This window comes from Cariama cristata, unplaced genomic scaffold (assembly GCF_000690535.1).
Source record: "Cariama cristata isolate BGI_N322 unplaced genomic scaffold, ASM69053v1 scaffold41672, whole genome shotgun sequence".
Taxonomy (NCBI): Eukaryota; Metazoa; Chordata; class Aves; order Cariamiformes; family Cariamidae; genus Cariama; species Cariama cristata.
In genome coordinates, this window is record NW_009604019.1 from 6,034 (window position 1) to 28,045 (window position 22,012).

General features: G+C 39.3%; 1 protein-coding gene across 1 annotated transcript; it reads right to left on the minus strand.

Moving 5' to 3' along the window:
• Window positions 1–351: 351 nt before the first annotated feature.
• Window positions 352–21,160, minus strand: MLH3 (mutL homolog 3). The gene is made up of 11 exons (XM_009695412.1): window positions 17,860–21,160; window positions 12,921–12,991; window positions 11,822–11,926; window positions 9,691–9,763; window positions 8,995–9,066; window positions 7,930–8,038; window positions 4,479–4,638; window positions 3,255–3,278; window positions 2,965–3,046; window positions 1,500–1,651; window positions 352–847 (listed from the first exon to the last, which is right to left on the minus strand). Exons 1-11 carry the CDS (start codon window positions 21,158–21,160, stop codon window positions 773–775), a joined length of 4,224 nt encoding a protein of 1,407 aa, XP_009693714.1. The 3' UTR covers window positions 352–772.
• Between the last annotated feature and the right edge of the window lie 852 nt (window positions 21,161–22,012).

Consider the following 22,012-nt stretch of genomic DNA (forward strand, 5'->3'; position numbering starts at 1 on the left):
TTCTTTTACCATTCTGAAATACTCTACTCCTCTACCTCAGACTGAGACATAAAATGGAACTGGAAAAAAATGGAACCTGTAAAAAAAGTCTGCCTATTGTAAAAATGCTGTGGGCTATTTAGTTATTTCTGTATGGGTAAGTTTCTATATCCTGAGAACATGGGGCTATGCTAGGATTTAGAAATCTCTCACTCAAGAATGCAAACTGAAGGAAGCTGGAGAAAACAGACGGGTGTGTCATTCATTGCCTACGTAAATAAAAAGAATGGGGTTTTTTGATCCTAAGTTGGTCTATATATACTGTGAAGCTGGTCAGTCCTCATTCCAACCACTGCCATGAGCCCAAAGAAAGAGTTTAGAGTTAATTTTATTAATAAATACCTCCCCATTTTCAAAGCACTATAAAATACATTAATTAAAAGTCTCCTTTCTATTATGCAGAATCATGCTGTGCTTGCAGTGAAAAAGCACTTTAGTAACTGCAAGTGGCTGCAACTTCTTGCCTCCTGTAGTCAAGCACTGACAAGACCCAGGCTTACAATGTAATTCCTTAACGTTGAAGACACTTCTCCAGGCTAGAAGAGCTGGGCTCCTCCTGCCATGTTCTCCTAGCTGGTCTCTGCTTCTTAGGTCAGTACTCGGAGCAGAACTTTGGTGACCACACTGGCTCAGAAACTTGGCTCCACACAGGGTATTGTTGTCTAATAACAGGGGGACCTGGATCATACCATCACTTCTAGTGGTTGCAGCTTACAGTCTTAACTTTTTTTGATTAGGGTCTTTTTTTTTTCCCAAATAGGTGCCATGCTCGTGCCATCTTCCGCAGTATAGCCAAATTAGGTTTAGGCTGGAGGAAGAAAAATTAAGAAGCATTAAATCATAACTAAGTAAATGAGCTTCAATGCCTCCACACTCTTGGCCCTAATACAGTCATTCCAAAGTTTTTTTAATAACTAATTCAAAGTCCCACCTGACTTTCAACAGAATCCAATTTCATAATTTAATATAGTACAGTAATAACAAAAGGGAAGGAGTAATGATTTTTTTTTGTTTAATTTTATTTAATTTAAATGTTGCTATTTTTTGCCTTTTTCCCCACATTTTATAGCATCTTGAACTTTGAGGAAGTAAGCATTTGTTTAATTAGTGTCTTTGCCACTAGTAGAATATCAGAATTCACGTTTTCCAAGTTTTACACACTTAAAAGACTGCAAGTACTTTATGTACTGAATGTATGCTGAACTTTAAGGACTAGTGGACCCCATTCAAGTCAATGTGACCATTCAAATGAAATGTGGTAAGATCCTTGCTAAACTGTTTGCAGGACAGAGGTTTAATGTTCTAAAGTTTTATTTTATTGGTAACAGCTATGTAAAAACTCAAGTAAGATACAGCCAGTGGTGATGGTTTCAAACTGGCCCATTCTAGTTCTAACACACATATACATGACATGCCTCTGATAATCCATACTCTGGACATATCTGTCCTCCACACAGTACCTGCTTTTCCTGCTGTAGATGGTCTATGTCTGCAAGAGGCATCATGGAAGGTCTTCCATGAGCACACTGGAAGGGCAGCTGGCAAGATGACAAAGCTTCAATAAGCCTGCAGCTCTCCTCCAAAGTTAAACGCTCATTAAACTTAATAGCTCCTGAAAAAGAGATACAAATTCTTGCATGTGCTGCCAAAGAGAATTCAAACCACCCAGCAGACTTCCCTCCTGAGCTGTGGTTTTCACACAAAACAAGGCAGCTCCCAAAGATTAGCTGGGAGGCTGCAAAGGCTGCAGTATGGCAGACTTAGGGCTTAGCTCAATTAACCAGCCTGCTGCATAAGGATCAGCTTTCCATGACCTAAACTTTCACCTAATGCAAGTCTGATGGATGGTAAGATTATTAGGTTTTGGCTTTTCAGATGAAATTGCAAAAGGCAAATGGGCTTTTTTTTTTTTGGCTTTTTTTTGGTGTGCATGTGCACGCGTTAAATCTGAAGATGCAACCAGTTCACAAGTCAAAAAGTACTAAACCAAGACGACAGCTCGTATCAGTTCTATAGCCTTTATCAGTTCTATGTGCCTGCCACTGATGGGCATCAGTTCCAAGACCAAATGCTAGCCCTGCCACTAAGTCCTCACAAGTAAGCACTTAACAGCACCCAGACGAAATCCAAGCAGAACATTAGGGAGTCATTTCAGAGGCGTTTGAAATCTTTAGCCTTCACAGATACACAAGACTGTCTGCAATCTGCCTTTCAGCCATGGGACTTCTTTAGATATAAAAAAAATTACATATTGTCTGCCATTTGTAGAATGCAGTGATACTCCATGAAAATAGATGCTTTTGGTTCACGTTTACCCTTTCAGCATAATCTTTTATATGGCACAGGAACTGCCACAAGAGACTAGAGCTACTGCAGTCTACACCTGTAAGGTCTGCTCATTTCCAGGTGCTGGAAAGCCATAGTCCCTTAAAAGATGTAAATTCTTACTGCACTCCTTCCAAAAAATGCTTGAAAGGTCACATGCACATTTAAACTAGCACTTTTGATACTTACATGAAATAAAAAACACTTATTGGGAAGAGTGTCTAAGTCTTCTTTCCTGCTTGCTTTCAAGCAGATTCCAGCACCTCCCCTTGCCCCTTCACAGAGCTGTTATTTGCGTGGTTTAGAGCTCACACGGATGAGTGCACCTCAGAACTGTATTCTGTGTTTCATGTGAGGGTTGGAAAGTACGTTAGGCCCATACATGAATAAATCAGAACAGTATTGCCTGTCCCTCACAGTGCTGTCCATGAAAAGACCATTATCTCCTCATCTCTATGAAACACAGTCTGTAATCCTGGAATTCCTGTAAACACATTCTGAAACCACTGCCCCAGGAAGGATGTTGTGTAGACACAGAAAGGTTTAAAAAAACCCCAAAACAAACCAAGAAAGAATGAAAGAAAAGTACAGTTTCCCTACCATGACAGGCCTGGGAAGCTAACACCTTCAGAAACGTCAGAGGCAGTGTCCCTCGTGCTCCTCCTCCCGTGGTCTGCACTAGCTAAAAGTAGTAAGGGAACATCATCTTACTTTCCATTTAACATGAGAAAAAGGAAGAACTGTAACACAAAGGAAACTAAAAATAAGGAAAAGCTAAGAGATTATCTAGTCCACATCTCTCAACTGAGGCTTAAGAGACTTACTTCCTTTGGTTCATGCAGTAAGCTTGGCATTATTATAATCAACTTTAGAAGCAGACAGCAACTCACCTCAACTTGTTCTTGAATAAGCTCCTGGAAAGAAAAAGATGGTATCATCAGTTGCTATTTCTCCCTTTCATTGCTCATAACCTGCTTTGTCCACATCTGTGTATAATTTACTGTGTAACTGCAAGAGCCAGGAAAAATGATCCTGTTGCTAGCACACTGACCACAGTGTGAAAGATCTAGATGCAAGTCCTGACCTCTCACAAGTGTCTTATCAGACTTTAGACTAACCACTTGGTTTATCTCTGCATCGGTTTCCTACCTGTAGAATGAGTATAATGGAACTCTTACACCTCAGAGTGCAATGAATGCATGTTATCTTTGAATGGCTGCCCTTTCTTCTTTGGATAACAGTCCATGTGGATTTCATTTCTGATGTCTCAAATGCAATGAATTCATAATCAATCATTAATAGGTGCTACCAGTCCTAATTAAAATAAAAAGGACTGTAGCATAGATCTGCCAAAACGCTGCATTCTTGAGGCCTCAGCTAAGAATGAGTGCTGGTAAGGCACGGACCTGATCCCCTCCTCTGCCGCTTTTAGTGCTCTGGGCTCTAAAATCACACCAGGGAAGTGCATTTTGAGTTCTTCCCGATTATAGCAAGGTTGGAAAAGAAAATTTAATCAGATGAATCATCTCTGTTTCTTCTTATCAAGACAGATGTATGGCAAGACTGGACTGATTCACAATGGCTCAGCCTAGTGGCTGAATACAGTACTCCAGAAACAATTTTTAAAGAGTCCTTGAAGCAGTAATGATTGTGGATAATTGTTTACAATGGAAACTGCAAGTAATCAGTTCAGCAGTTTCCTCCTCAAACTGCAGAATATCTGGAACAGCAGCTTTTAGAAAGCTGCACTGCCCATGTAGAGGTTTCAGGAAAGCAACTTCAAATCCTAATAATATTTCTGTATCAGCAATATGAACCATTTTACTGTTCATTCAAGCATTCACAAGCAGTAAACTGTTGAAACATCAGTACTATATACTATTTTCCTTAGCTAGTCCAAGTCTGAAACAGTCTCTTATCATTTCTGTTACAGTTCAGGGATTTCCATTGTGGGACTATTTAGCTACTAAAAGGGATGGCACCCCTTTTTGGATGGATCCCACATTTGCCAAGGGACTTCACTGTCTCCCTCAGAACAGAGATATTCTAATACCCTGGCCCATTAACACAGAACAAGACCCAGTATCACAATTTCAACCATATCCACAGCTCACCTCCACAATGCTTTTAGTGACAGGTTGTCTTTTCCGTCGTAATTCATTGGCTTCTCTTTCTATAAAACACAGAGGCACTTTCCTCACTAGAATCAAGGAGCTGTTGGTCTCAGGGAATGATAATTCAAGACCCAAGTCCTCCAAATTTTTGTAACAGCATCTGAGGAAAAAAAACCCAGAAATAAGACATCAAGCACAATAGCTACATCTCCACAGCATACGTAAATATTTTGGTAGTCCACATATATGTTTCTTCCTGCAACAGTTTCCAATCTCAAAATCCATGCATCATGAGATTCCAAGTAATTTTGCCCTTTCAGCCTACATTCAACCATGTTTTGTCACTCCCACCAACCATGCATATTTCATGTTCCACAACCACAAGATCTAAGAGTTTCTGTATCACATGGAGAGAAGCTTTACGTCTAAATTTATAACTCTTTTCTAAAGATGTGTGAGGTGTCTGGTTCAACACACAAACACTCCAAATATTGAAATTATGCAGCATAAAGACTCCTTTAAGTCTAACCTAAAAAACTGTGATTTCAAGTGACATGTAATAGCAAACACTTACAACGGAAAAAAAATATTGTAAGAAATTTATGATGGTTTAATGAACTTTATCTCCCATTAAGCAAAGAGAACCCAGGAAAGAACAACCTCTAGTTCATCTGACATATGTCACCCGGTGAATAGGAAAATACACACAAAAATGGGACTTCACAGATCAGAACTTGTCTTCAAAATGAAAACAACTGTAACAATATATAGTTTATTTTCTTAACTCAGGGAATATTCTCCTAAAACAAAGGTGGTGAAGGTCAATTTTAGAAAAGAGATTCTTTGAACAAAAAGGAAGCTAATCTAAACTTACTAAAATCAGTCATGAGCATAATACAATTATTAGCCCCCCTATGGAGATGACTTGTGTAATTCTATCCTAAAAAACCCGACAGGTATAGCATGCAGACCAAGAGCAGAGAAAGACAGAAAAAGCCCATTGTGGTGAAATGACAGAATCCAAGAAGCTATTGAAGTCAGTCAGGCTTTTTTTTTAAGGGGGAAAAAAAAAAGGAAGTTCAAGAGAGTCAACAGAACAATGCATTACTACAATGCTTAGTAGACAAATAACAGAATCAAAGCTGCAGGTGAACCAGAGGTCCAGCTGAACTGTTAAACAGCAAGCATATCTGAAGAGAAAGGTCTTTTAGGGAAGTTAATTTATTTCATTACATCAAACTTTACCACAGAATACAGTCATACTCTGCCAGCAACAATAACAACAGAATTTAGATTTTGACATAGTATTTTTAATTCTTAACTTTTTTGTAAGGATAGTCTCATAGAGCGATTGCAGAGATGAACTGCCAATAAATACTCATAAATTAAAAAGCAACACAATAAAAGCACCAGTAAGCCCGCACCAGTATATGCTAGCACCAGTAAGCTTCTTGAATCAACTATCTTAAGTGATAACTGAAAATCATAACAGGCATCTGGCTGTGCTGAATAATTTAACCAGTGTCCTTAAAAGAAAACCATGCCTCTCTGATTTACTTTATCTTACTGATTTTTGTAGTAAGTTTGTGATTTAGCTGATGAAGAAAAGTAGCTCACAGAATTTATTTGGTCTTTCAAAAAGCCTTTGATGCTGCCTCTTAAAAGTGGCTAGAAATGCAAATGCAAAAAGTTGTCATGGATAGACAAGTAACATTTGTCATGATTTCGAGACTATGGAAAAAAGGTATCCTGGCAACAGATGGTCAGTGTTCAACATGACATGAGTCCTGATCTGTATCTTCATAATTGTTTATTAATGATGTGGAAAAGAAGGGGCATGGTCAAGAAGGCAAATTTGTAGAAAACACAAAATTATTTAGTTAGCTGAGACTAAATACAACGTTGAACTCAAATCAGAACTTAAAACAAGTAGAAAAATGATGAATGAAATCACTAGGATGAATGAAAAAGGTATAATGAAAAATACACAGAAAAACTGAATTCACTGCTCCTAAAGACAAATATAAATTATCAAGAATAATTTGACCTATTTGTACATTTTGTTGGTTTCTACTTAAAATAACGAAAAGTAAAAAAAAACTCCACAACTCTGTGTTTCATTATCATGACCATTCAATAAACAAGCAGTTCATGCAAGCAGGAGTGGTCAAAAAAGCAGACAAAATATCAGGTGTGGATATAATAGACAGAAAATACAGGCACAACTGCGAAGCTACTGTATAAATCAATGGGATACCCTCACTTGGTATATTGTATTCAATTTTGGCCATCCAGTATCAAAAGTAGATATATCAGAAATGGAAGACATTCAAAGATGAGTGCAAAAATAATTCAAAGTTGAACAGGAGGCATTACGAATATTGTGATGTTAGCAAGAACATCATTAAGAGGTGGGAACAACAAAGGCATCCAAATATTACTGAACTTTGAACAGTAATGGTTATGTTCTCACATTTTTCTCTAAGGCAGGTGGAACACAGGGGTGCTTGACACTTTCCTTTGGAATTTCTGGTATTGGCCATTGTCACACAAAAGAGTTACCAAATGGATACAGCAGTGATACTGTGATGATTGGAATACACCCAAAAAGGGCTTTACACCAAACAAGTGTATCCCTATAACAGGTAACAATCTTAACAAGGAGTGATTTAAAAGCTGTAGAGTTTGCCACAGGCATCACAAAAAAGAACAGTCTGAGAATAATGAGGTAGTCCTGTGCATGTTAAGATAGAACTTCACCTGAAAATGAAGAACAATGCAGGGGAAAAGAAAACAAAAATGCATGTGGCAGGTGACAGATAGGGATTTGGGGGAAAAAGGTTTGATTAGTGTCCAATAGGTCTGCAATAGTCCAACAACAAATCTGTATCTAAACTCCTACAGTACAAAAGTTAAATATCCTAATAGTAGCTAGGTCACCATTCTGAAACATTTGGGAAACTGTGTTGATGAGTTACTCTTGGCAGGCACCTAGGATTAAGGAATGCATTTTTGAAGGATTCACAATATAAACTTTCCATATCCCATCCTTCTCTTCTCAAACAGCACCTGTTAAATCCCTGACCAGATCGACACTACGGGCACTGCACTCCAGTGTGCGCTCCCAAGTCCTGAGCCCCAGACAGCAGGATCTGTTGGAGACTGCTTTGGCACTCTTCTGGCCCACACATGAAGGTTTACTTTCCCAGGGAAAACAGAGCACATTGCAGAGGCACAGAGATGGCACACCACAGCGTTTTGTCTCGAGATATTTTAACGACGTGGCTGAGAAGCACACCCACTTCCCTCAGCACAGATACAGGCAATCAGTCTCAGCTCAGGAAAGAATCAACAGCTTTTCCTGAACTTCATGGTAACCTAGCAATATCTAGAGATCTTCCTGGTCAACAGAGCCATCCCCAAAAGTTTAGAGCTGTTGGCCATTACTAACCGTAGAAATCTTCTTTGTTCTTCTGTAACTTCAATCTCCAAAGGGGGAGAGATGGAGGAGGACAGTAATTTCTTCTTGCCACATGCTGCAGCTTCCTTCTCATAGGAATCTGTGAATGAATCATTTAGAAGTATCTCCTCTTAGAATATTTACGCAGGCATTACCCTTAATGACCCTCTGGTTTGGCACGCAATCCTCTGTTTGGATTAAAAAGTGACCACAGAATGCCTTCTCCTGAAACTTGTGGAGGACTGGGAATGTCACAAACCAGACATCTAGTCCCTGGGGAAGGGTTGGTTAATGCCGCTTTGGTTTTTCCCACCAGTTCCAAAAAAGAGTCACTCTAAATAGCAAAAAAACTACTGATATATTTAGTCCAACTCACAGAGAGCAATTTTTCCACAGAAAAGTCTGATATAAATGGCATTAAAATATACTATTCATTAAGTATTTCTCCCTTCAGTCTTCAACTTTTTTCAGTACCTCACCAAAAGGAGCAGAGTTCCTGGAACCCTCTCTGCAGGAACTGGGCAGTATTTGTTGATGAAAGAGAAGGTCAATGATTTTTAAGTACATGATGGATGGCTATTGTGCTTTTTAACACTGAAACCAATGGCTAATGAGCTTACAGAAAAGACTATTATCCCTTTGCAAACAGTTTCAGATTGTGGAAATTTTAGGCTTTAAGCACAGTATTCAGCTAAAAAGGAACCAAATAAACTATGCTCTTTACTCTGCATCCCATGTCTTACTCTTCACAGTATAACCACATAATCTTACTGATGTTCTATTTCCTCTTCATTGTTTTTCCTATCAGTCTTCCTGCTCTTTCATTATGTCAAGACTATTTTAGTTCGATAGTTCTGTGGGTAGGTAGGGACTATATCTTCTATTTTTGGAAATGCTGTAACAATTTTCAGCTGCCAAAACTATGACTGCTACAGATACTGAATGTCTGTGCTCTCCTAGGGATCAGGATAAAGATGACAAATGAATATCCTATTGGTTCCATACACCCCAGACAGCTCTGATTATCTTTTTTCCTAAGACCATCTGAATCCTCACCTGCAATAAGCTGCTCCAAGCGGATCCGTTCATGAGCTGCATGTTGGTCCACCAAAATCAAGAGGTTACCATCTAAAAATGTACCACAACAGATGAGAAATAGGCAAATTTGTACCAGATAACTGCACAGGGTGGGAAGAATGACCACTCCCTAGAGGCCACGTTTAGAAGATAACTATCAGCCAGTTTTACAGAAATAAAGTGAGGAGGAGGCTGTGTTGGCAGAACATAAAGTCACTACAGAACAGAAATTTAGTGATCCAAATTGGCATTTAAGTAAAGGTAATTAGACTGAGTCAGAAACTTTCATCTATTGATATCTTCATTTAACTTCAGAATGAGAGCTGAGGTCACCCACAAACTGTTCTGTTTAATAGTCTTTAAAAATGTTACAAAAACTACTGGTTTTGAATGCCTTTTTTGTACAGCTTCAGCAAGCTTGAACAATGAATAAGTCCAGACACTGTGAAGAGAGTCTGAAAGATGTTAGCAATTTGAGTACAATCTATTTTTATAACACTAATCTGAAGGCAGTAGGAACATTCAACAATGTCCAAAATAAAGATAAAGAAGATCCAGGAAATTTTCCTCTAGTCACAATATCATGCCAAGGCAAGAAGAGAATACAACAGGACAGTGTTCCCTCTGCAGTGTAACTGCACTTGACAGCCACCTCATGTTAATAACTACTCTTACCTGCCTTTTTATCCATTTCATTCCTAGTGTTGATTAAACAAGCAATAAATTTATTGTCCACTTGTTGAAGAACCTGTAAGATACTCAGAAAAATCATTACCCAGTGGTAAAATTATTTTTAAAACGAAGGTAAACAAAAGAAGATGACAATCAAAATGAATCAAGTGCAACAAATAGCTAGTAGGATGGCTAAGGGGAGTGTGCACCACATCTTTTCTAATCCCAAAGGCTTAAAGAATTTGGCCTAGCAAAACTACGACTGAGAAGGTATATAATTATTCTTTATAAATACAATGGGGGGCTATATATGGAAAAGGCAGCAATTATTTACACTGAAAGACAATACTAGCAGAAGGTCAAATGACCATAAATTGATCTTGAAACAGTTTAGTCTGGAATGAAGAGAAAGTTTCAAAATACCCAAGAAAATAATTCTGGATCAATTTTTTCTAAGAGAGTTGTAAGGGCAAGAGCTGTAATTGTTCTAAGGTGGAGCTGGAAATTTACAGAATGGATTAAACAGTTGTGCAGAAGCCTCCTTGAGTTGGGAATTAAAGCATTGCACAGTGACTCTGAGTATTTGATTTGCTGGTATCACCAGAAGAGAATGTAAATAACATTTTTTTAACCTGCCATGTGTTTAAGGACTTGTACTGATCATCTGTAGGAGCCAGGAAGCAATTTTTTTTTTTCCTCATTTTTTGATGTAGAATTTGCCTCTGTGACTTGATTCCACCTTCCCCTCTAGAATCAGCAATCAGCTAGAGCTACAGGGAATACTGGGCAGGGATGCACAATGCTTTCAGTATCTTATTGTTAGACTTAAATTAACAGATGTGGTGTTAGGGAGGAATTTCTCCCCAGGTCACATAGATAGAGCTCACTGAATGCTCTTTCTCACAACATGTGCATTGTTCACCTCCTAGGTAAAAATGAATAGAAGATCCTATTTCTTTGCAGGGATGCAGGAAACTGATGATTCTTTTTATTCTTTTCCTGGGGCATGATGCAACATTTTGTGCTTTTGGTCTTTTCTACAGAGATTCTCAAAATTGCTACTGAAAGTAGCATTTAGCTTCTTCAGAGACGAGAAGTGTTAATTTCTTCTAGACTTACCTTCTTAAAAGCATACAAGGGAAAACATTACACGGGTAAAGTTAATCACAGAACCATTCAGTAAGTTTTAAAGAACAGTTCTTACTATGAGTGAAGAGAAAAATGGTACCTTCCATTTTCCAGCTTTCCTCTCCTGTCTTTTTGAAACATAATCTGTTTACTGTAATAACTATTTACTCCTGTTATTCCTGCACACACAACATAAGCAAGGGAATCATTTGGATCCTTGTCCACCCTGGAGATCAACATTACCAAGCCCCACAGAGTCAGAACCTGCAATCTCAAAGTCAGTAACCTGATTGCATGAGAATAAGGCTAACTGGGCTTGTAAGCCTTTTGTCATTGGGATGCGAGAGAGGGAGAGAATTTACTTTAGCATTTCTGTCCAGGCAAACCATCAAATAATGTAAGTTGAAGCCAGACATTTACATCAGCTTTCAGGCTAACATTCAAAACAATTGATAAAGAAGCACTGAAACAGTTAAACTTGATACTACGATGCCATTTTTAAGAATCACTTTTCAGGGCAGACATAAATCTTAAAGTGAAATTTCAAGTCTTTCCATGAAATCTGGGATTTGCTTTTGAAATCACCCTGCTGAAGAATTAAATTTCTAAGGTCAGTAAAAATGGAAGACACAGGACGCAGATTTCAGGGGAATACAAACTAAGCAAATGCCTACTATAAATATAAAAAACTGCCCATTGAAATATCATTTAGTTAACAGTGTTCCTAAGCAGCAGTAAGACGGCTGCCTGTTTGATTTAACCATACAGTCAAGGAATTTTAGAGTCACTTGCAGATAGCTGATTAACCGCAAGATGATACTAAGATCTGGGATGACATATGGGTCTGCTGGTATCACACAGCAACCAAGAATTCTGTTTGTGCTTGTGAAAATTAGGGATACGAACTATTTCCCCGGATACCTCTTTCCCACAAGGGAAACATCAGCAAATCCCATCTGCTGAGTGGAAATTTGGGGGTGAAAACTAGTAATAGATCATATTGTACCTGCATTGAATGAACCATGTCTTTGGTGAAACGATAAGGATACAAGATATTGTGAATTTTCACAGCCAGATTGTCAGCCTGACTGCTGGTCACATCAACAGCAATCTGTAAAAACAGAATTACAGATCAAGCAGGCCATAAAGGATGTGGCAAAAAAACTAAACATACACAAAATACCCCCAACAAACCAGCTTTAAGAAAAATTGGAAATAACTCTGTATTTTGACAAACGAAGCTTTCTACACAAGAAAAGCACTAGCTAAAGATACCATCTAGCAAACCCTCTGCTTCCATCCCCATATACCTTCCCAACTGGGTATTACCTGCTAACTTCAATGCATTCAGCTGATTCAAGTACCTACCAGAAAACTTGAAGTTAACTAGCAGCCTACGTGAGGTCTCAGTGGATTGCATTGCAAAAGATGTATTACCCTGGAATGAGTCAGAGTACACATCACAGCAATAACTGAACAGAACTGTTCCTTTTCAGAAACTCACCAGCAGGTGGTTTGCTACTCCATCCCTATTGTTTGCAGGTGGAAATGGCTACATACATATGTTTACACACACACAACATGATGATTAAAGATAATTCTACCTCATGACAACAAAGGAAGTTTCTCTAAAAGCTCCAACATTGTTTCCTTCTCACATGCTATAATCCTGCCAGGCTATAAAAACAACTATAGTAAAATACATTTTTAAGGCCCATTGCATCCTAGAGAAGAAAGCTGGGTTATTTAAACTCTGTCCACAGAAAGGACAGACACTATATTACAATTTTGCCATTCAATAACTTTTAATTTTAGGATGACCATTTCTGCAGAGGGAAAGACAGCTTACAGTCATGTTTTGCTTTTGAAATGACGTAAGGCAAAATACTAGCCTGATACCTGCTTCTCTGACTTTGAATAAATCCACAACGACTTACATATAAACAGTCCACAAAAACACATAACTGACAGGTCTACAGTCTAATATGTCGCTGAATAACTTACATACAATGATTACAATATTTGCAATTTTGGTCCCCATGTCAGAAAATAACAGAAGGCTAAATTGATTCCTCTTTTGGCATGAGATGTGAGATAATACTTACCTCTGGGCAGGGAACAAAAACAGGATTATCCCATTCTGAAAGCAATGACTGGAGAGACTCCCCTTCAGTATCTAGGAAGGAACACATAGATAATACAGGGATGACCACCATTTGTCAACAGAAGGTGCACTGGGTACCTCTACCTCACACAAATATTATCTTATTTTTTTCCTTCATAAGAAGGGGAGAATGTGCAAATAAATAATGGAACATGAGACTGGGCTTCTCTATTGTCTGCTTTAACTAGGAAGGACACTGTGCAGCTTTCTGACTCTTAAGCATGCTGCAGCACAATTCAACAGACCCTGGAAATGGGGCGGGGGGGTAGATGGGGGCAAGGAAAAGAAAGACCTGTTTAGCTACCCACTCCCTCTGGACAAAGCCACATACCAAAAAGATTATTTCATCCTTTCCACCACCAAAAAAAAATAGTGTGGATTGAAGCTATTTTTCACATTCCAAGGTTGGAACGAGTACAAAGAAGGGAGTAGGTAATTATTCTTTAAACTACTGACATAATTCAACAAAGAACTGGGTATTTCATCCTGTAAATAAGTATCCTCTAACCTGCCTTCAACCCTAAAAGATTTTTTTTTTCCAGTTCTAGATTTGAGATGACTCACACGGTCCCATTGTTAACAGACCTTGAGTAATTCTGGGTTCCTGTTGGGACATCTGGGAGAATTCTTTGATTTGTTTTTACCACAGAACACTGTGTCCTGGAAAGCTGGCCCTACCTCTCAGATCCTGGCTTGCTAGAGTCTTCTCTTTCCGAGGTCTAGGAAGGAAGGGTAGCACAATCTCACTTCTAAAGGGATGGCACCTGAACTGAACCCCTAAACACAATACAAATTTACTGCTGCATATTCAACAGCATGTAAAATTACAAAAAGCTATACAATTATTATATTCTCATAAATTAGTGTGTGCTTAGCTCTGTACAAATTAGAGTATCCCATAGGTTTTGCAATCTAACATTGGGAAATATCAGCACATATGTAAAAACTGGAGAATTATCAGACACACCTGCATCAGGAAATATATTTTAAAATATTACTGTGGCTTCTGCAGGACTATCCTTAAAAATTGGCTGCTGCTTTAAACATGTAACAATTATTTCCAGAATTAGTGCAATCAGAAACGTTATCCCCAAAGAAAAAGAGGAGGCATATAGTAGTCTGTCAGATGTCAAAACACTCTTGAATTCCCTCTATTAAGGAGTGGCAAAACTGTCAGTCTATCATCACTCCTACCAATACTTAATACAGTCACCAGGAACTTGTAAAACCGAAAACTACAAGTCAGTGAGACCACATGAGATATCAGAGTTAGCCTAACATCTTGTTAGGCTACCCACCCAGAAATGATTTAATGATACTACAAACCTGCACTGTTATCAAGACTGTTATGAAAAGTGGCTCAGATTTCCAGCACAGTGGTAAACATTTCACCCTTCCTTTGGTACAATTCAGACTTCTATTCTTTGTGAAATAATAATGAATTAATAAAGTTCCTTTCTACTGAGAAATTAAGGGTGTGCATTCAGGAAAAGTGGCAGAGTGATAACACTAAAGAAAACCAGCTGCGTGCTGATAAGCTCAGTGTAAAAAGGCTCTATGAGATCCTAGGCCAGTCCACAGAGTCCTGACTGTTGGCTCCATTCCAGTAAGGACCAACACTGGTCGTACCCTGGGGACTAAGAATCCTTTCAAGAATCCAAACTGGCAGCCCAGCACGGGAGAGTAACTCAGTGTCCCATTGTCACAAAACCCAGAACAGACTACAAGATGGCCTGACGTGGTTCCTGGTAAACTGTGGCAAATTGAAGAATGCTACCTAATTCAGATTTTGACAGAACTTTTATAGTTATTGTCATGGAAAGATATTATCTCTCAAGTTCACAGAATCATCTGGAGTACTGTATCCAGTTCTGGGCTCCCCACTTCAAGAAAGACAAGGAACTACTGCAGAGAGTCCAGTGGAGGGCAACAAAGATGATGAGGGGACTGGAGCATCTCCCTTATGAGGAACGGCTGAGAGAACGGTGTCTGTTTAGCCTGGAGAAGAGAAGACTGAGAGATCTCATCAATACTTATAAATACCTTAAGGGTGGATGCCAAGAGGATGGGGCCAGACTCTTTTCAGTTGTGCCCAGCGATAGGTCAAGGGGCAATGCACACATACTGAAACTCAGGAAGTTCCATCTAAATATGAGGAAGAACTCTGAGGGTGGCAGAGCACTGGCACAGGCTGCCCAGAGAGGCTGTGGAGTCTCCATCTCTGGAGATATTCAAAATCCACCTGGACATGATCCTGTCCAACCTGCTCTAGGTGAACCTGCTTTGGCAGGGGGGTTGGACTAGGTGATCTCCAGAGGTCCCTTCCAACCCCCACCATTCTGTGATTCTGTGATCTATAAGAACAGAAGTCCAGTATTTTACACATATAATAAACAAAGAGTTATCCCCCCACTTCTTGTTGCAGGGAAAATCCTTGTTCAGGATATACATTGTTCATAAAGCTAGGATTTTCTTGCCCAAAGGCCAGTGAGAATTCAGAGCTGGCAGAGATATTATTAATATGATTTTTCTGACAAGTAACATCAGAAAAGGTGCTGAGGATAATCATGTATATACTTTATACATGCAAACCACATACAATTACCATACTGGAGTATTCATTTTCACTTGCCTCAACTAATCATTAAAATATACTAGTGTAATGACGTATCAGTCAACAATGTAATAAAAGTAACAAAAAATGCAAACATAGCTGGCATAACAACGAAGACCAAGTTGAACTGGGATGTTCATCTACCACAAATGCATAGCATTAGATTATTCAAAAAGGTATCTAATGGTGAAATGAAGCTTGATAATTTTTTCCTGTAGCAATTAGTTTAATCAGTACAAAGATGCCTGAGTCCAGCCTACAAAATCCAGCATTTCTGTTGAGCACATAGCTTATGACTGGAAAACATGGCAGATGGCCATTGCTGTCATGGAAAAGAGGATATGGATTATTCTTACCTCCTTCCACCTGTCACCAACCAGTGTAATTTCCCTAAATTTGTGTATGAGATGTAGTTCTTAATAAATCATGGAGCTATGAAGTTCTAAGTCAACACCATGGTGTTACTGACACTACTCTCAAAAGCAAAATGAAAGCATATATAGCAAGTGAAGAAATTTTTCCACTCCTGGGTCTTAGCAGCAGTCCAAAACAGTGCTCAGCATCAAGAGACAAGAATGCTATGTTAGGACAGAGTTGTGTTTATGCCTATGGCGAAAAAGAATGAATATCCTTTGCTTGAAAAATGTGTGAAAGAACATGTTTCTTGAACTTTGAAAATCTAAGATCTATAGGGTCTAGCCACAGTTCAAACACCTTGTGAAGGTTTGGGAAGTCCAACCTTCAACCTAAGAAAAGCAAAAAAGCTGCAGTAGACACCTCACCAAAGAGTAACACCATTGACAGAGTTAAGAAAGAGTGGCACCATTGATACGACAGAGAGTCACACCAAGGATAAGGCTAAGAAATAACAATGCCATCAGAGGTAAAACAATGCAACACAATATACATCTTCAAAGACTACAGATTATACATCATCTGAAAGCATAAGGGTACGTGAGGTATTCTCTTCACAAACATGAATCCACTATCCAAACATTTTGGATAGAAGGTCAAGCTCCACATCTCAGTGCTTTGGGTGGCTACTAAACAGCACTGTGGGCAACTGAAATTGGTAAATCACAGAAATTAAAAGTGTTAGTCAAGGAGTGTACATTTGCACTTGCAAGTAGTTTTACCTAATACAAGTTTTACCTTCTGCTTGTAACAAATTTACTTCAATGGAACACAATAAATATTAAGAACTATTGGCATCAATTATTATACTTAAAAGGGAATAGCTTAACAACTTAAACACCTACTGCACAAGTGTTTCTATGACTGGTGACAAAGAAGGAAGTAACAGACAAAAATGGAACAAACCAGAGGCTATCATGATTGATTAGACAAATATTTCACAGCAGAACTATCTAGAAAGAAGTCCAAACTACTTTTTCAAAAGAAATTATGCAGTAGAAAATACAGTCTACATGTGAAATGGCTGCATCTTCACTCACAAACTCTGCCTATAGACAGAACAAAGAACAACTTTGAACAAAAATATATCCATGGAAAGAAAAATTATCAAAGACACTATTCTGCCGAGTCAGATCACGAGGACACAGAAAGTCAAACCTGGCAGATAGATCGATGAACACTCATGAACACCACACCCCTGAAAAGCCAATACAATGCAGCGTCCTCTCACCCCTGGAAAAGCTCCTCCATCAAACCACCAACAATGCTGTACATCTCCTACAAAGCTAAGTGTGAAGGCACAGCCTTACAAAAGCTGTGGAAAGGAAACTACACATTCTCAATGAAAAGTTAAGATTTTTGTTCATTTTTGAAGGGTTGTTTTAAATTTTATATGCAGGTTGAAAAAAGATCATTTTAATATTGGGGTGTCAGTAACAAAATATTCTTAGAAGCATAACCATTTAGGACAAAACGGTAAAAACCACAATATTTTTCTGGTACGCTTACTTTGACTTATGTTTCTCACTTTACGTTCGACAACAATTTATATAACTGTGATCACCGTAAATGTCATGACGCCCAGTAAAAACTAGGCAGCTGTTAATTGACAAGTTGCTGACATTTCTTTTTACTATTTTATTAAAAATTATCTTTTAATAGCTTGAATCTTAATGTTTTACTGTCTCCATCGTTCCCAACACTTTCCTGTTTTCCATATAGCTATTACACATAAGGCAGCAGCTATTTCAATATAAACTGTCATGTGCTGCCAGCAAGATATTTTATGCATCTAACAGAACACCAATGGTTTCCCTCATCCCAGTTTTACAACCATCACCACCTCTCTTACCATTCTCTGAAACAACAGTCACAGCCATTGTTGTTATATCTTGAATGCAGGCAGCCTGAAATCCTTCAGTAGGAGGAGTGCTGTAGGTGCTCAGTCCAGTTGCTTTATTGATGTATATCGTCTTGCCCGACGAAACATCAAAATCTTGCAGCCAGTCAGAACAACACAAATCGTTCCTGGGATTGCCTGTGCTTGTGTTATCTGCAGAGAATTCCAAGTTATTTAGGAAGGTCATATGGGAAACCTCAGTATCTTTCAAATTTTGTTCTGAGGATTCATCTAATGTACTTTTATCTTTACAGATGATGTTAGTACAATCCTTTTTAGCAGATAATGATAAAACACTGCTTGCAGAAACTGTGTACTCCCCTTCTATGCTGCTGAGTGGTGATGGGCTGACAGTACTTTTCATGGACTCTGCTCTCATGCCGTCTGATTGCCAGCAGGCATCCTCTTTAGACATGCTGTAATTACATTCCCTCATTTTTACCACTGAGGATTTATATGCTTGACAAGCATTAGACAAAAAATCATTATTTAAAGATTCAAGATCAAAAGAGTAGTCATCTTTTCTACTTGAATCTGTTTGGAGTTGTTCATCAAGTTGCTCAACTTCTTTGTGGTCACTTTTCATTCTGGACAGTTTGGATGATAATGATCCTGGAGATCTTTTACAACTTGTATTTTTTTTACTAACCTGACTGTCATCAGACAATGTCAAAGGACTCTGACAAAGGGCTTGTTTGTCCTGTGAAGTTTCTCCGCTGCAGAATAAAGTCTCTTCCAAAGAACCAAAAACTCGGCTACTATTATTAGAATCTGTATCTTCCACAGTTGGAGTTTCACAAGCACTCAAGTTTCCATGATTGTCATTCTCATTCTTTGAAATGTCACAATTAGCTTGTGAATTAAAAACTGGCAGACCAAATTCACTCCGCTCTGACAATGGTGTTGGCAGCATACACTTGACTCTCCCATAATATCTCCTGAACTTTTCTAATGAACCCAGCTGTGTGGACAAACTCAGCTTCTTAGAGGGCTGAGATCTTGGCACAGCTATTTGTCTTCTAGTGCTTTTTATAACTTTATTGTGAGGAATACCTGAAGAAGTCGCCAGCGGCAATTCTGTAACATTTGATGTCTCATAATGTCTCTTACTGGTGGCAAAAGGCATAGCTATCCCCTCACTCACCCGATTTGACAAAGTGTTGATCTCCAAGCATTCATTATCATCAGCCATGCATACTTCTCTGGTGTAAGGAGGTGTATATTCTTTATTTGTATTACTGGAAATATCCTTAGCATTTAAAGACTGAATTGGAAAATTCATTTTGTGGCCAAAAATATCCTTGGTACTGACGGGACCAGGCCTACACTGCATGTTTAATGCAAGATTTGCTTCTGTTTGTTGACACTCATGTGTGGGCTCACTTTGCATAACACGTGTTATGAGGCCTGCAGAGCACAATTTTAACGGTATTGAACTAACAGCCCCTCTTCCAGCATCGTCTATCACTTCAGCTGTTTCCCTGTCTCCTCTTCTTGCATTACACAGTCTCATCAATGAACTTCCAGAGACAGTTTCAGGTCCCATTGCTGTTTCAGTAGGGTCTTCTTTCTCAGACGGCGACTGACTGACATCATTATTTAAGATACAGACAGTATTGCTTTTCTGCACTACTTTGCCTTGCTGGCTTCCCATATCTTTTATGTAATTCTCTGCACAATGCTGCACATCACCACAACTGTCTATTTTTCTTATTTCTGATGTGGCCCCTCCAATGAAAGTGGAATGAAGATTTTCTGAAGGTTTCAGATGCGTATCAGCTGCTTTTTGGGAACTGTTAGAATCTTTTGGCTCCTGCTCTGAGATATTTGATATAATGAAATCAGAAGCTGTGTCATCTTTGCTGGGCCGTGGAATCCCCACTTTATCGTTTCTACATGGATCAGGTGGTTCAGCAACCTTCTGATTTGGGGCGATTTCAGTTTCCTGTAGACTTTTATTTGACTCTATAAGACTTGAAGATTTTTTTCCAGTAACAGATTTCCTTTTGACATCTTTTGATTGCAAGTTACACATTTCATAGGAACCTGCAATTTCATCGCACGCTTTCTTAAAACTGTCTTGGATGCTCTTCTCGTCAGAGATTGAGGGTTTCAGAACTGGAGCGTTATGCAAACAAAAGTCATTATCTTCATTAAATTCTCTGATGTCATCACCACATGGTTCAATAAATAAATGTTCTCGTTTCAAAAATATTTTCACTCCTTCCTCTATGCAAGTTAGAAGAACATCCCAATTCTGGAACTCAATTAGACTCTTTGCAGGTTCCAGACACACATCATATTCACTGTACGCACAAGTCACATTAAGAATAAAGATCCCGTACAACTCTGGGCCACAACGATGGCGACCAGGACTTGAACTAGCCTGTCTGCTAACAGGGCCACTTTTTGCCTTGCAAATGACACTTTCTTTTCTTAATAAAAAATCAATTAGTTTATGTAGTCTTGTCTTTAAAATAAGCCTTCTATTCACATACAAAAACTGCATATTCTTGTTGTAATGTCCTTCAGTACTGATATAACCATTCATCTCAAATCCCCCATACTTATGATTTATTTCTCGTAACTTCTGGGATCTGCCCAGTCCATAAATTTGACAGAACCGAGAGTATACATCTCTTGTCTTAGGGAGCTGAAGCACCATTGAACAAGAAACATCGTTCCTTAAAGAAAGTGAAACAGAGGGATGCATCAGCGAAACAGCCTCTACTTTCTGCCTCACTCTCTCAAATTCCAACACAGGATCCATACGCTTTCTCCTTACTGGTAACTGATGGAACAGATTACAGACGGTGACTGTGGTTCCACCACTTGGTCTGCTCAATTCAGCTTCACAGACTTCCAGTGCTTGCCCATTGTGAAACAGTTTCACAAATGTTTTTGCTGTCCTGCTGGTCTTAGATGAAACTTCCACTACACTGGCCATGTTGGCTATGCTTGCCACAGCCTCCCCTCTAAAGCCGTAGAACATCAGGTTCTCCAAGTCTCCCACTGAGCGGCACTTGCTGGTGAAGTACCGCTTTCCCATTACATTTAAGTCCTCTCTCCCCATCCCAGAGCCGTTGTCCACCACCTGGATCTTAAAAGCTTCCAAATCCACCCTGATAGCTACACATGTTGCTTTGGCATCGATGCTATTGAGGACAAGCTCCTCAACACACTGCCCCAGCGAGTTGATAGTCACTCCTGAACGGAGCCTGGCTCGCACATCTTCCACCAAACATTTAATCATGTCAAAATCAGATAGATGAGAAACTCAATAAACGGCAGGAAGCTCACTCCTCCATGTTCCTTAAAACAATACCCTGGGTAGAGAGGGAAAAGAAAAAAAAAAGAAGAAAATAAATACAAATTAAACGCCTGAAAAAACTTTAGTTTATTGCATTCACCCTCATAAATATACTTTTCCTAGCCTTCCTGGTATTCAGAGGCTTTTTCTGTGATTACCTTCCTGGTCAGGCTTTGACTACAAATCATTGGTACCTTCAGGTCAAATGGCCAGAAACTGAGTCTATGCTCCTTACTAACAACATACTTGATTCTCAAACCAAACCAAACTCCAAACATGATGAGGCAAAACTCAAAGGACCTACAAGCTAAAGGCTTCTGCTCTGTTTGTATCAAAAATATAAAGTATTGCCAAGAACAAAGCAGACAGCTGCTTTCCTCTCATTTTTACCTCAACATCCTCACATAAATTCACAATTCTTAAATTCTCATTCTGGCCAAAGAGCATCTGCTGCAATTTGCAATTCGTTTAAGAACTAAAGGAGGCTTGGGAATTGGTGTGGGATACTGAGTAAGCAGTTTATGTGAAAGAGAACCCACAATTTTCCAGTCCTTGACGCCTACTGGTTTCTTAGTGGTATTTGAGAGGGAATGCAATTCCTCCTCACGCAGCTCTGCAAGCGCTGCTTGCCTTCTGTGGCGACATGGTGCCCCCTCTGTGACAGACATCCACGGGCTCCCCGTCCCCAGGGGCAGAGGCGGGCAGCGAAGGCCCGCGCTCAGGCTCGCTACCACACGCCGCCTCCGCGGTGCGCAGGAGCAGCGGGCAGGCACGGCCTGCCGTCCCGTCACCGCC

What these genes read in the sequence shown, in the direction of transcription:
- MLH3 (XM_009695412.1), bottom strand. Translation starts at nt 21,160, where the DNA reads ATGATTAAATGTTTGGTGGAAGATGTGCGAGCCAGGCTCCGTTCAGGA. An exon ending in GAACAAAGAAGATTTCTACG is followed by an intron (nt 4,639 to 7,929) that starts GTTAGTAATGGC and finishes TTTTTTCCTCAG; the next exon opens with ATGCTGTTACAAAAATTTGG. An exon ending in TTATTCAAGAACAAGTTGAG is followed by an intron (nt 3,047 to 3,254) that starts GTGAGTTGCTGT and finishes TACTACTTTTAG; the next exon opens with CTAGTGCAGACCACGGGAGG.